General features: G+C 41.0%; 1 protein-coding gene across 1 annotated transcript in view; it reads right to left on the reverse strand.

Moving 5' to 3' along the window:
* LOC126448207 (cilia- and flagella-associated protein 65) overlaps positions 1–15,833 on the reverse strand; it is a 170,905-nt gene that overhangs the window by 64,601 nt on the left and 90,471 nt on the right. Inside the window, exon 8 of the mRNA XM_050090995.1 lies at positions 13,486–13,562. Within this exon, the coding sequence (XP_049946952.1) occupies positions 13,486–13,562 (77 nt within the window). The remainder of the gene's footprint in view (positions 1–13,485; positions 13,563–15,833) is intronic.

Below are 15,833 nucleotides of genomic sequence, written 5' to 3' on the forward strand. Positions count from 1 at the left end.
GCACAGGTCACACCAATATTCAAGAAAGGTAGTAGGAGTAATCCTCTAAATTACAGGCCCATATCGTTAACGTCGATATGCAGCAGAATTTTGGAACATATATTGTGTTCGAACATTATGAATTACCTCGAAGAAAACGGTCTATTGACACACAGTCAACATGGGTTTAGAAAACATCGTTGCTGTGAAACACAACTAGCTCTTTATTCACATGAAGTGATGAGTGCTATTGACAAGGGATTTCATATCGATTCCGTATTTCTGGATTTCCGGAAGGTTTTTGACACTGTACCACATAAGCGGCTCGTAGTGAAATTGCGTGCTTCTGGAACATCGCCTCAGTTATGTGACTGGATTTGTGATTTACTGTCAGAGAGGTCACAGTTCGTAGTAATTAACGGGAAGTCATCGAGTAAAACAGAAGTGATTTCTGGCGTTCCCCAAGGTAGTGTTATAGGTCCTTTGCTTTACCTTATCTATAAAAACCATTTGGGAGACAATCTGAGCAGCCGTCTTCGGTTGTTTTCAGATGACACTGTCGTTTATCGACTAATAAAATCATCAGAAGATCAAAACAAACTGTAAAATGATTTAGAAAAGATATCTGAATGGTGCGAAAAGTGGCAATTGACCATAAATAACGAAGAGTGTGAGGTCATCAACATGAGTGCTAAAAGGAACGCGTTAAACTTCGGTTACACAATAAATCAGTCCAATCTAAAGGCCGTAAATTCAACCAAATACCTAGGTATTACAATTACGAACAACTTAAATGGGAAGGAACACATAGAAAATGTTGTGGGGAAGACTAACCAAAGACTGCGATTTATTGGCAGGACACTTAGAAAATGTAACAGACCTACAAAGGAGACTGCCTGCACTACACTTGTCCGTCCTCTTTTAGAATACTGCTGCGCGATGTGGGATCCTTACCAGATAGGACTGACGGAGTACATCGAAAAAGTTCAAAGAAAGTCAGCACGTTTTGTATTATTGCGAAATATGGGAGAGAGTGTGTTAGAGATGATACAGGATTTGGGCTGGACATCATTAAAAGAAAGGAGTTTTTCATAGCGACGGAATCTTCTCACGAAATTCCAGTCACCAACTTTCTCCTCCGAATGCGAAAATACTTTGTTGACACCGACTCACATAGGGCGGAACGATCACCACCATAAAATAAGGGAAATCAGAGCTCGTACGGAAAGATATAGGTGTTCATTCTTTCTGCGCGCTATACGATATTGGAATAATAGAGAACTGTGAAGGTGGTTCGATGAAGCCTCTGCCAGGTACTTAAATGTGATTTGCAGAGTATCCATGTAGATGTAGCTGTAGATGTAGAATCCCATCGCACTACGCATCATTCCCTCTTGCTGTACTTTGGAGCCCATCGATTTACTTCGCTTTAACGTGTTACTTGGATGTTAAGTCATCTTTTCTATCAACACTGTGATTTCTTTCTCCTTCTCGAGATCCGTAAATTTGAAGATGATAACAGCAGGAAGGTACTTTCTGCTCTAGCTTCCCATACTTGCACTGCAAGGTAATAACGCGCACCACTTGGAAGTGGAACATGCGTGGACCTAGTCAAGTGAACGAGTTAGCTCCCGCTACAGCCATATCTACAGACCTCTTTGTTGAATAATATTATCCACAGTGCGGTATTATCTGTAAACTGTATCCCTGTGAATGGCTGAGCTGATGCAAGAGTGTGCCTGAAAGCCATAGTCGTGACAGATAAAAAAAGAAATAATAACGGCAAGCGTTTGTAATGGCATGGACTGCAAAAAATACCAGGGATATGCGGAAGCCAATCTGAGCAATCTAAGTCTCGCGGAAAATTGTCCGAGAAGCGTTCAAGACAGAATCATAGATTTACTGAACTATATTGAACGCCGGTCGCTTTTGGGGCCAGGAAATACGCTTATAGCGTCAACATGACCGCTTAAGACACCAAGGAAGAGTTGATAGGCCGGAGCGTCGATTTACCTAGGGTACAGAATTCCATAGACGATTTGAGAGTGAAACATTGGCAGTTTTTAGCCTGTCGGCTGATCTTTGTTCTTGTTATTGTAGTTTACAGTAAGATAACTCTTTTGATGCAGCTCTCCACGCCAGGCTATCCTGTTCAAGCCGCTTCATTCCTGGAGAACTATTGCAACCTACATCCATTTGAACCTGCTTACTGTAGTCAAGTCCTGGTCTCACTCTATTATACTTTTTGCCACTCACCCTTCCTTCTATTACCAAACTAGCGACTGCTTGATGCGTCTGAATATCCCTGTTCATGTTTCATTTCCGTAGCAGTCTACACTAATGTTAAACACCTTCAGAGAAGAATTCGTAATGCTTAGCTTGTGTTGGATGTTCACTAATTTATCTTATTCTTGAATTCTTTTCTTGTTATTACCTGCCTGCGTTTTATATTTTCTTTACTTCAGCAATAATCAGCTATTTTGCTACCCAAATACGAAGCCGTGTTGAAACGTAATACTTCAGAACTTTTTATGTGAAATCTTTTAAAGCTTGTTAGATAAAAACAAACGTTATTAACTTTCTACACCTCTATTTTTTATGTGTACCTCTACTTGCACCGCTTCATCACTATCAAAATGTAGTTCCTAAAGACGTTCCTTAAGTTTTCGAAACAAATGAAACTCGGATGGGGCCAAGGTGTCGGAATGTTCCAGATACTTCGGTGCTCATGTGCAGTCTGGCGTTAGCGTGCTGAAGGACAGCATGTGTGGACGGAATCATCGAATTCGAAATTCGACCACAGCAAGCTGTTCCCCATGCACCGCAATGTTACACGCTGCAATTCGCACCCTTCCACCGCCAGAGGGCTGCAAATATGTAGACGTGAAGAATAAATATGTAGAATGTTAATAAAGTTTGTTTTATTTAAAAAGCTTTAAGAGTTTTCACATAAAAAATCGGAAGCATTACTTTTCAGCCTTCCTTGTTATTCATACAGGTGCTTCTCTTTTGTCTCTACTTTCCCTTTAGGCGGCATCTGTCATTCCCATAGTTATGCGTGTTTCTACAGATTTGCATTTCGCTTGTAGACATTTTTTTAGACGTTTTCCATTTGCCTGATTCATCTGCTGGATTTTTATATTTTCTCCTTTATCCGTTAAATTTAGTATTCTTTTTATTCTAGCACTGCGGGGTTAGGCTTACTGCCTGCTCGGGTTTCACCATCTCTTTCTCGGTCTTCTCACACTTCTCCTTATAAGCCATTGTTAGTTTATAAACTCTTTGTGGCGACGTACGAAGTACATGTAATCTCCACTTTTCTTTGTAGTGGATTGCAGTTTGGGTTATTGGTAGCATCCCTAATTTTTCCCTTATTACTTCTTTTTTAATTCTGTCTTCCATAATGCAGCCTTTCACAGATCCTAGAAATTTCATTTCTGGTGCTTGTAATTGCCGTAAATTTTTATTTCTGAGTGTGCAACTTTCCGTCACATGCAGTACAGTCGGAACTACCATGAGTTGATTAAATTTCATTTTGCGTCTCTTTCCTTGTTTTATCCGTGAGCGTTCCTCCTTAATGTGTCACATTTACACTTTTACAAATTAGTTTTCTTCTGTATATCCTTATCTTGATCATATGATATGACATATCTTACATATTTGAAATGGACTACCAGTTCTATCGGTTTATGATTGTGGTCTGTTTTTGTTCGTACTAGGTGAATACAAAGAAAGGTCATGGTTTTAATTACAGATATAGTCATATTATAGCTTGCACTTATGTCATTTAGTTTATGTAGTGCCACTTTTGATTGTTTTCGCTGTGTTGTATATATTGATCATCAGTAAATCACATCGTGTTAATATTATTATACCTCCCAATACCTAGAAAAGTCATGGTTTTAGTTACATATATAGTCAGATTACAGCTTGCACTTATCTCATTTAGTTTACATAATGTCACTTGTAATTGTTTTCGCTGTCTTGCATAACTTGACCATCAGTAAATCACATCGTGTTAATATGATTATTCCTCCCAATATTTATACCTGATGGTGTTCTACCTCTTTTCCATTCTCTGACTATGTCAGGCACGTAGTCACTGAATTTTGTTTGTAGCAAGCTATACACTTATTTAACTTCAAGATTTGTTTGTATTTCGTGTTATCTCTTTACCCGTGTCAATTCTAATGCTGGTCTTCATATATAGGACAATTTGCGACATGGATCGAATGTTTAGGGACTTTTCTTTTTTCCATTATTGGCATTAACTTATCTCTATGAATTCTGACAAATGCTTTTTCATAATCCACTAACGCTAAGCGAGTTCCCAGATTAAGTTCCCAGCTCCCTTATATTGTCTCTTTCAGTGTGGAAACACTGTCTATGCGTGATCTTTCCTTTTGGAAAATTGCCTGTCCCTCCATGAAAATTACGTCCAAGATTTTTGCAGCCTTTCATTTATCATTTCGCTGTAGATTTTATAAGAAATATTTAGAATACTTATACCCTCGTAGGTAGATGTATTTTCGCATTTGTTGTGTACTGCAGTGTCGCTTGCTATTGAACATTCTTCTGGTATTTCATACATATTTTACCCAGCACATGCTAAAGATATGTAATACTCTTAATTCTATGACGACTCCTCCGTATTTAATGAATTCGTTATTTATTACATGTAGTCCTGGTGATTTTTTTAAGCTGCCTTCAATTTCATTAGGTCTGTATAATCCATTCCTTGTAGTTGTTATTATTTATTTCTTTGATATCTGGGTTGGATTATAGTTCTTTATGATCTGTAATCCAGTTATCTGTTTGTTTTACATTCAGATTTACGATATCTTTTCTTCTTTGTTGAGGTGATTCATTAATTTTTTTGCTTTTCTTGTCTCCCATACATGTGTAACTCTACGTACAAACGATATCCTATGTGCGTTATCATTAGCTTCTAAGGATTTCTTCTGTAAGTATGCATTGCATGCTTTCTGTTTATCGCTTATGGACGCTTGTATCTCTTCGTTCAAAATTTTTAAACTTCTTTTCCGATTCGGTCTGTTTCTAACCTCGCTCTTCACTTGTTATCTGTTTTATAGCGTTTTCAATACTAGACCATTCTCCATTCATGTCTGTATTAGTAGGTATTTCTTTGAGCAGTTACGTGAGTCTGTTCTCATACCGATTTCTTAAACTCTCTTCTTGCAACAGGTGCACCTTAAATCGTTTGTTTCAACTGTTTTTATCTAGTTTGTTTTTTATTATTTATTTTCTATTGATTGATTTTTTCATGTTGATCACAGCTTGAATCTTGATTTTACAAGGTAGTGGTCTGTGCTTTTAAGCCTTCCTCTATATACTCGAGTGTATATTATCCTCGGAGCTAATTTTGGTTAATTATTACATAATACACTAATCAACGGTAACCTCGTGCAGACCATGTAGATTTGTGAATGTCTTTATTCATAAAGAAAGTGTTTGTTACCTAAAATTCGTTAAATTTTATTAATTCCACTAGTTTTGCTTCATTTTGATTCATAGAATGCTCCCCGCTAGCACCTACTGAATTAGCAACTGGCACATTTTCATTTCTAGCATTTAAATCTCCCGCTAAAATACATGGATCTTATTGTTTATTTTGTTTAGATGTTTCTGAAGTTCTTCATTAAATAGGTCTGTTTCTCCCTTTTCTTCCTTCTTCTCTTCCTCTGGTGCGGAAGTTCCTATTATTGTTAGATGTCCCTCATAGAATTTTAAATTTACTGTTAAGAGTTTTTCATTTATTAAAGAAAAATCTCTTGTATTTTTCTCCATTTTCTGTCTATTAAAACTGCTATTCCACAACGTGCTCTTCCTGTTTGTGTCCATCCACTACATGACGTAGTCCTCCAGCTCCTTTGTGACTTTAAGCTGCTTCTTGGTTTCTGTGATCACGGCAATATTTATTTCATATTCTTTGAGAATTCTATTTAGTTGGGTTTCGTTTGATCCTAGTCCCCGTACATTCCACGTGGCAACATTTAGTACGCCCGTTATGCATGTTTTGATGTTACTATTGCCCGGTCGTTTTCTGTTTTTTCTGGTCTTATCGAGAAGCACGGTATATGACGTTTGAGTGTGTGTCTTTTTACACGTATATGTCACCAGCTGAAAGCAAAATCCTCATCCACTAGGGTTAGATAATTTTTGTTCCAGGTTTTCTTCCTCTAGCCTTTGACGAGTCAACGCCTATCTGCAAGGCAGCAGTGCATTGAGGCTGCTTTGAAGCCACGCATTGGAGAAGTATGGGCCAAAAAAGTGGGTTACAGACGGAAAAGTCCCACCGTGGTTTAACAGCGCAAATCGGAGAATGCTCAGGAAGCAAAGGCAGTTGCACTCGCGGTACAAGAAAGATCTAGAGAATGAGGACAGGCAAAAGTTAGTAGAGATCCGTGCTGCTGTAAAAAGAGCGATGCGCGAAGCATTCAACCACTACCACCGTCGTACCTTAGCAAAAGATCTTGCTGAAAACCCAAGGAAATTCTGGTCTTACGTAAAATCGGTAAGCGGGTCGAAGGCTTCCATCCAGTCACTCACTGATCAGTCTGGCCTGGCAACGGAAGACAGCAAAACGAAAGCTGAAATTTTAAATTTAGCATTTGAGAAATCTTTCACACAGGAGGATCGTACAAACATAACGCCGTTTGAGTCTCGAACAGATTTCCGTATGGACGACATAGTGATAGACATCCCTGGGGTTGAGAAGCAGCTGAATGGGTTGAAAATAAATTAATCACCAGGTCCTGATGGGATTCAAATTCGTTTTTACAGAGAGTAATCTACTGCATCGGCTCCTTACTTAGCTTGCATTTATCGCGTATCTCTTGCCCAACGTAAAGTCCCGAGAGACTGGAAAAAAGCGCAGGTGACGCCTGCATATAAGAAGGGTAGAAGGACGGATCCTCAAAATTACTGACCAATATCCTTAACATCGGTTTGTTGCAGGATTCTCGAACATATTCTGAGTTCGAATATAATGAATTTTCTTGAGACAGAGAAGTTGCTGTCCATGCATCAGCACGGCTTTAGAAAGCATCGCTCCTGCGAAACACAACTCGCCCTTTTTTCGCATGATATCTTGCGAACCATGGATGAAGGATATCAGACGGATGCCATATTCCTTGACTTCCGGAAAGCGTTTGACTCGGTGCCCCACTGTAGACTCCTGACTAAGGTACCAGCATATCGGATTGGTTCCCAAATATGTGAGCGGCTCGAAGACTTCTTAAGTAATAGAACCCATTACGTTGTCCTCGATGGTGAGTGTTCATCGGAGGTGAGGCTATCATCTGGAGTGCCTCAGGGAAGTGTGGTAGGTCCGCTGTTGTTTTCTATCTACATAAATGATCTTTTGGATATGGTGGATAGCAATGTGCGGCTGTTTGCTGAAGATGCTGTGGTGTACGGGAAGGTGTTGTCGTTGAGTGACTGTAGGAGGATACAAGATGACTTGGACAGGATTTGTGATTGGTGTTAAGAATGGCAGCTAACTCTAAATATAGATAAATGTAAATTAATGGAGATGAATAGGAAAAAGAATCCTGTAATGTTTGAATACTCCATTAGTAGTGAAGCGCTTGACACAGTCACGTCGATTAAATATTTGGGCGTAACATTGCAGAGCGATATGAAGTGGGACAAGCATGTAATGACAGTTGTGGGGAGGCGGATAGTCGTCTTCGGTTCATTGGTAGAATTTTGGGAAGATGTGGTTCATCTGTAAAGGAGACCGCTTATAAAACACTAATACGACCTATTCTTGAGTATTGCTCGAGCGTTTGGGATCCCTATCAGGTCGGATTGAGGGAGGACATAGAAGCAATTCAGAGGCGGGCTGCTGGATTTGTTACTGGTAGGTTTGAGCATCACGAGAGTGTAACGGAAATGCTTCAGGAACTCGGGTGGGAGTCTCTAGAGGAAAGGAGGCGTTCTTTCGTGAATCGCTACTGAGGACATTTAGAGAACCAGCATTTGAGGCTGACTGCAGTACAATTTTACTGACGCCAACTTACATTTCGCGGAAAGACCCCAAAGATAAGATAAGAGAGATTAGGGCTTGTACAGAGGCATATAGGCAGTCATTTTTCCCTCGTTCTGTTTGGGAGTGGAACAGGGAGAGAAGATGCTAGTTGTGGTACGAGGTACCCTCCGCCACGCACCGTATGGTGGATTTCGGAGTATGTATGTAGATGTAGATGTACACTATGTGATCAGAAGTATCCGGACATCCGCCTGAAAATGACATACAAGTTCGTGGCGCCCTCCATCGGTAATGCTGGAATTCAATATGGTGTTCGCCCACCCTTAGGCTTGAAGACAGCTTCCACTCTCGCAGGTATATGTTCAATCAGTTGCTGGAAGGTTTCTTGGGAATGGTAGCCCATTCTTCATGGAGAGCTGCACTGAGGAGAGGTATCGATGTCGGTCGGTGAGGCCTGGCATGAAGTCGGCATTCCAAAACATTCCAAGGGTATTCTATATGATTCAGGTCAGGACTCTGTGCTGGCCAGTCCATTACAGGGATGTTATTGTTGTGTAATCACTCCGTCACAGGCCGTTCATTATGAACAGGTGCCCGATCGTGTCGAAAGATGGAATCGCCATCCCCGAATTGCTCTTCAACAGTGGGAAGCAAGAATATGCTTAAAACATCAATGTAGTCCTGCGCTGTGATAGTGCCACGCAAAACAACAAGGGATGCAAACCTCCTCCATGAAAAACACGACCCACCACCGCCTCCGAATTTTACTGTTGGCACTACACACGAGGTCGGCTTGTACGCTTTTGCGCTGTAAATGTCCATTCATGTTTCCACTTCAGTATCAGATTGGAAACAGGGATGTTTAGGAGTGTGGAAATCTTACTTACAGACGTATGACACAAGTGACACCCAACCACCTGACCACGTTCGAAGTCCGTGAGTTCCGTGGAGCGCCCCATTCTGCTTTCTCACGATGTTGAATTAGTACTAAGGTCGCTGATATGGAGTACCTGACAGTAGGTGGCAGCACAATGCGCCTAATATAAACACGTATGTTTTTGGCGGTGTCCGGGTACTTTGATCACATAGAGTACCTCTTCTGCCAGTTAAGTCGATCCAGAGGACTGTCATAAGTACTGTTGGGGTCTTCGCCATTAAAATTAGAAAAGGAAAGTGAAAAGTACCCTCGGGCCTCGAAATACACTCCTGGAAATGGAAAAAAGAACACATTGACATCGGTGTGTCAGACCCACCATACTTGCTCCGGACACTGCGATAGGGCTGTACAAGCAATGATCACACGCACGGCACAGCGGACACACCAGGAACCGCGGTGTTGGCCGTCGAATGGCGCTAGCTGCGCAGCATTTGTGCACCGCCGCCGTCAGTGTCAGCCAGTTTGCCGTGGCATACGGAGCTCCATCGCAGTCTTTAACACTGGTAGCATGCCGCGACAGCGTGGACGTGAACCGTATGTGCAGTTGACGGACTTTGAGCGAGGGCGTATAGTGGGCATGCGGGAGGCCGGGTGGACGTACCGCCGAATTGCTCAACACGTGGGGCGTGAGGTCTCCACAGTACATCGATGTTGTCGCCAGTGGTCGGCGGAAGGTGCACGTGCCCGTCGACCTGGGACCGGACCGCAGCGAAGCACGGATGCACGCCAAGACCGTAGGATCCTACGCAGTGCCGTAGGGGACCGCACCGCCACTTCCCAGCAAATTAGGGACACTGTTGCTCCTGGGGTATCGGCGAGGACCATTCGCAACCGTCTCCATGAAGCTAGGCTACGGTCTCGCACACCGTTAGGCCGTCTTCCGCTCACGCCCCAACATCGTGCAGCCCGCCTCCAGTGGTGTCGCGACAGGCGTGAATGGAGGGACGAATGGAGACGTGTCGTCTTCAGCGATGAGAGTCGCTTCTGCCTTGGTGCCAATGATGGTCGTATGCGTGTTTGGCGCCGTGCAGGTGAGCGCCACAATCAGGACTGCATACGACCGAGGCACACAGGGCCAACACCCGGCATCATGGTGTGGGGAGCGATCTCCTACACTGGCCGTACACCACTGGTGATCGTCGAGGGGACACTGAATAGTGCACGGTACATCCAAACCGTCATCGAACCCATCGTTCTACCATTCCTAGACCGGCAAGGGAACTTGCTGTTCCAACAGGACAATGCACGTCCGCATGTATCACGTGCCACCCAACGTGCTCTAGAAGGTGTAAGTCAACTACCCTGGCCAGCAAGATCTCCGGATCTGTCCCCCATTGAGCATGTTTGGGACTGGATGAAACGTCGTCTCACGCGGTCTGCACGTCCAGCACGAACGCTGGTCCAACTGAGGCGCCAGGTGGAAATGCCATGGCAAGCCGTTCCACAGGACTACATCCAGCATCTCTACGATCGTCTCCATGGGAGAATAGCAGCCTGCATTGCTGCGAAAGGTGGATATACACTGTACTAGTGCCGACATTGTGCATGCTCTGTTGCCTGTGTCTATGTGCCTGTGGTTCTGTCAGTGTGATCATGTGATGTATCTGACCCCAGGAATGTGTCAATAAAGTTTCCCCTTCCTGGGACAATGAATTCACGGTGTTCTTATTTCAATTTCCAGGAGTGTATTAATACTGTGGGGATCAAAAAAGCAAGATTTGACGGCGCGTGGCCGATAGAACAGAAAGCACAAGAAGTCTGACGCAAGTAAGTGGAAGTAATATCAGACTTAGCTGTGGGCCCATACAGTTGTCGTCCACATACTCCTAAGAACGGAGCCCACTAGGGATATTACATTTTGGCGGATATTGAATTCAGTATGTCGAGTGTTATATAAGAATTTCTACTGAACTCTGGCTTTTTAACCGTTTGTTCTTCTGCAATCTTCACTGTACCTTCTCACAAAGATGCCCATTCGTGTTCTACAACATTTCTATCCTCAGTTTCTGTCAATGGTTGCCTAGTTCTTCCTTGGAAAGTCTTAACCTCTCGTTCTTTCAATTTCTTGAGGCCCCATCTCCTCAGTTCTCTAACTTTTGCAATTTCTTCAGTTTTAACTTGTAGCTCATAATCTATAAATTATGGTCATAGACCACACCTGCCCTTGGAACGGTTTTGCGATTTATTATCTGGTACCGAAATCACTGTCTTGCCTTCTGGAGTCCCCAGGTCTCTTTTGCAAATGCAACTGTTTCTAAGAAGAAAGAAAAGCACAATTAAAAAGAATGAGACAGGTGAAAGCAATGGTTAAATAGCGCTCTGTGCAAAATTCTAAGCGTCGCCTTCACTCTTTTCCCTCAGGCCACTCCTACTATTTTCAGTTCTCTTCCAACCCCATCAAAATTTTTTTCAGTCACGTTACATCTGCAGAGCTAGTAGCCGCATAAACGTTTGACTCTGGTGGGTGTTGTGTTTGTATCTCTCCTGGCGTGACAATAGATTCACTGTTCTGTTCATAGTAGCTTAGAACCATTCCTTTTTTTATTTATTCATTGTTATACCTACAGTATTCCTACATTACTACTCTTTGATTTGTGTTGATATCCCTGTACTCATCTGACCCGAAGTCACATTCTTCCGGCCACCGCACAACACTAGTTCTTACTATATACAACTTTAATATATCAATCTTTTTTAAATTCTCTAATCTATCTAATCCAATGAGGAATCTAACGTTCCACGTTCCGATCTCTGGAACACTATAGTTGTTTTTCCTGATGACGGCATCCTCATGAAAACTACCCTAGAAATCCGAATGGTGGTCCATTTTACGTTGGTGCAATCCCAACCACTCAACAACGACCTGTGTCATTCACAGAGTAAATCACCACCCTAGTTGGTCTGAGCTGTTACAATTTTATTCAGTTTGAGGCACTTGCGACTTGTGAGAAGTCCAATATGTGTATAGTCTCGAAGGCAAGAGGCTCAATTAAATAACATGGGAGTTTTGGTATTGCACAGTCTGTGCGCTACTATCACTCAGATGTAGCCAGTGCATGGGTTGATGATATGTTCGCTTAGCGTCTAACGCAACTTATCGGCCATATTAGCTGTAATGTTTTTAAAAAAATGATATTTAAATATTTATTCTGAAACGTTGTCCATTACCAACTATGGCCCAGTTGAAAGGCTGAAGATCAAAGAAAAATCATTGGCCACAGATTCCACAACAATAAACTAATTCACATCAAAAATGAAACCCTTTACCAAACTACCAGAAAGCTCTCAGACACAATGAGGAAAAGAAGAACTGGTTTTTATGGGCACATCCTAAGAATGAACAGATTAACAAACCAAAAATTTTTCACTGCTTCCGCAAAAAAAAAAAAAAAAAAAAAAAAAAAAAAAAAAAAAAACACCCAAATTGTTTAAGGAAACGGAAAAGACTTAAGAGAACTCCAAATCACAGAAAATATGCTCATCTGAAAAAAAAAACAAGAAAGAGAGGGTACAAATCAAAATAAAAACCAAACGAACAATCCAAATCTCTGAAGAAGAAAGTAAAGCAGAATCAGAAACAATGAATCAATACTGGGCTAATAGAAAGGCACAGAACATTAAAAATTTATAGTCTCGAAGTAGGGTGAAACGAAAGATGATGATTTATTCTAATCCTCAGGTTTTCGATTGGTATTCCTTCTCCCCCTCCTCTCCCAATCGTCTTTCCTTTGAAACTTCCGGGCAGATTAAAACTGTGTGCACTCCTGGAAAACCAGGATATTGAGAGGAAATGTCTTAGCCACAGACAAGAGGATTATTTATTATTTCCAGAATGAGGAGAGAGCACTGATTTTATACTTCCTGGCAGGTTGAAACTGTGTGCCTGACAGGTTTTAGAAATTGTGACCTTCGCTTTTCTTCCAGAAGTGCTGATTCTGATTGGTATGCGGAGAAATTCTCAGAAGTGTGGAAGGTAGGAAGTGGTACTGGGGGAACTGAAGCCGTGAGGATGAATAGTGAGTCGTGACTGGATACCTCAGTAACGTTTGTCTGCGAATGGCAAAGACCCAAGTTCCGATTCGGTACAAAGTTTTAATCATCAGGAACTTTCAAATGAGTGCACATTTCGCTGCAGAGTGAAAATTCATTCCGTATCTCCTTTGCTACACAATTCCTTTTTATTTCAGATTCTTACTACATAATTAATGATTTATATATCAATTATGATTAATCAAATAACAGCAACTGAGGAAAAACGGTGCAAATATTAACAATCTTGATATTTTGTTTCAGATGCTATAATCTTTGCCTGCCAATAGCTCTCTGGTTTTCATAAAGTCATCACGGTATTTTAGTATATTCTAATTAACAGAGGACTTTATCCTCTATAGCCAGACGGAATTGTCCTACTACACACGTATGACGAACATTCTTTTTTGATGCAACGATTAACAAGACTTACGATTTTATGAAATATATTGAGGAAGTACTAACAAACGAAAAAGAATACGAACCGTAATCACGGTGATCTAATTTCAGTAAGGGAAGCACTTACTCATCGAGTCCGAGCAAGTCCCAGAGACAAGCTTTGCTGTAGAGCGGCCCAGGGTCCACAGCACGGATGTCCACTACCTGTTGAAAACGCAGTCACGAGGCTGTAGGCTGCTACGATGTACAGTGGCCATTTCAGCTTCAGCATCACATATACGGGAAATGCGATAAATCATGTGCCGGTGAGCTGATTGTCCCACAGCAGCCGAGAGCATGAGTTTCAAGTGCATTGCTTTTCTTTAGATATTTAAAGTAGTTAACCTTACAAATCATCACTGGAAGAACGAAACCCCTATATTAATCTTTAGGTAACTTGCCACATTTTTAATTTTTTAAAAATGTGACAAAACATATAGCACTAAATGGTTATTAACAACAAAAAATTTACTTCGTGTGCTATTAACGAACGGAATTTCTTATAATTTTAAGCATTCTAAAAATATTCTGTGGAAGATTATTATTCTTCGTCACTAATCAGGAAAATTATTGACAAAGAATGTACACTGACAGTCATAACTAGAGGCGTATGGCAACAAAACAAATTCTTGTAGATTGTACAATACGCTGAATATGTGTACCCTATACACAGTTCTGTTTCCTTAGAGTAGCGTGGAACAGATTTACGGTTTACGACTGCAGTTCCTCGTTTGACACGTCTAATTGTAATTGAATGTAGTTTAACCAGTGATAACGATGTGTTGTGGGCAAACTGAAAATATGTGCTGCAGTAAGAGACATAATCCCTCTGTCGCTACTGCCGAAGCAAACGTACTGAATTATTTCGTACGCATGCAGAGCTAAGTGTCAGTTAAGAATGTCAAAACTTTACTACACGTAACAGACTTCTACATTATTAACTGCATATCAGAGTCGTGTAATCAACGCGAAATTACAGCACAACTGCAGTAGTAAATGTAAGTTAACCTACGTACTTCGAGTCCTAGTTATTTGGGACTAATGAAGAGGACCCATTACGAGGTGAATAATCACGGTGATTGTTTCTTGTTTGTGTATCTATACATCGGGTCAAAATATTTTGTAAACATAAAAATGTGACCCACAAGCTTCAGTATTGCAGCAACATTTGTGTTGTGATGTGGAGGAATGATGTGCAGTTATGTCTGGCGCATGATAATTTGCATTTTTAGAGGAAATCACATTTCTGAAATCAAATAGTGTTTTAGTTATGATTTGCAATCAACGATTTGTCTCGTTTCCTTGCTCTAAAATGCGATCGCCTTTTCTAGGTCAAAAAGTTACAAGCTTGTAATAAGAAGTAAGGTTGTGGTAGGGAAAATAGAAAATATGAAAAAGGAAGTGCAAAGTCTGAAACTATATGTCATAAGGACCGACGAAGTGAAATGGAAAGAAAAGAAAGATTTGTGGTAGGATAAACATAAGGTACTATGAACAGCATCAGCAAGTAAAAGAACGGGAATAGGATTCAAAGAAGAAGGTGGCTCAAAGAGTAAGTTACTGCGAACAATTCAACGGTAGAACGATTTTATCAGAATAGAACCATACTAGTATAGAACGGAATTGAAAGAATAACTGAGTATCTAAAGAAAATGAAAATCCGATGATCGTGGAGTACAGGAGCACTGTAGTAATAAAAGGAATAGCAGGCAGTAATAGGGAAACAGGGGTCAGCAGAACGAATGAGAGAGAAGAAATGTGTTCTACCATAAAATTCTGATAGGAATAGCAAATACGCCGTTTAACATTCACAAGGGGAGAGAGTATATTTGAAGATTCGGGTATTAATTTAAGAGAATTTTCGGAAAGGGTCAACGTACAAGGATTTGGGATACTGAAGCACTGAGGAGTGATGATAAATGTTTCAATTTTTTTAAAAATTAATATAAACAGTCTTGACCACAAAAAACCTTTAACTTTGTTGTTACCGTTTCGGTCAGTTACTGATCCTCTTCCGATATCATACCACAATGGTAGGCGATGGCAGAGAACGGAGCAGACGTTACGAGCTCCACGAACGTCAACTGCTAATTAAAGTTCTCTTAGGCTGTAGGTACTGCTTACAGACAAACACAGAAGATTGCTCAATATAGCAGGAATGGAAATCTATAGAAAAAATAATCACAAAATATGAACAGAGAAATAAACAGATACGAAGCCATTGTGGACAACAAAAGGAACGTATCAGCTGATTGACGAAAGAAAGAAGCACAAAAATGTTTAGGATAAGAAAGGAATACAGCAATTCACTTGGACGTTAAATTAATAAGAAGTGCAAGTAACCGAACGCAAAATGGCTGTGGGAAAAAGAAGAGGAAATCGAAAAGGAAGTGGTTTTCGGAAGGGCAGATATAGCATACAGATTAACCAAAATAA

The sequence above is a fragment of the Schistocerca serialis genome, chromosome 1, assembly GCF_023864345.2.
Source record: "Schistocerca serialis cubense isolate TAMUIC-IGC-003099 chromosome 1, iqSchSeri2.2, whole genome shotgun sequence".
Lineage (NCBI taxonomy): Eukaryota > Metazoa > Arthropoda > Insecta > Orthoptera > Acrididae > Schistocerca > Schistocerca serialis.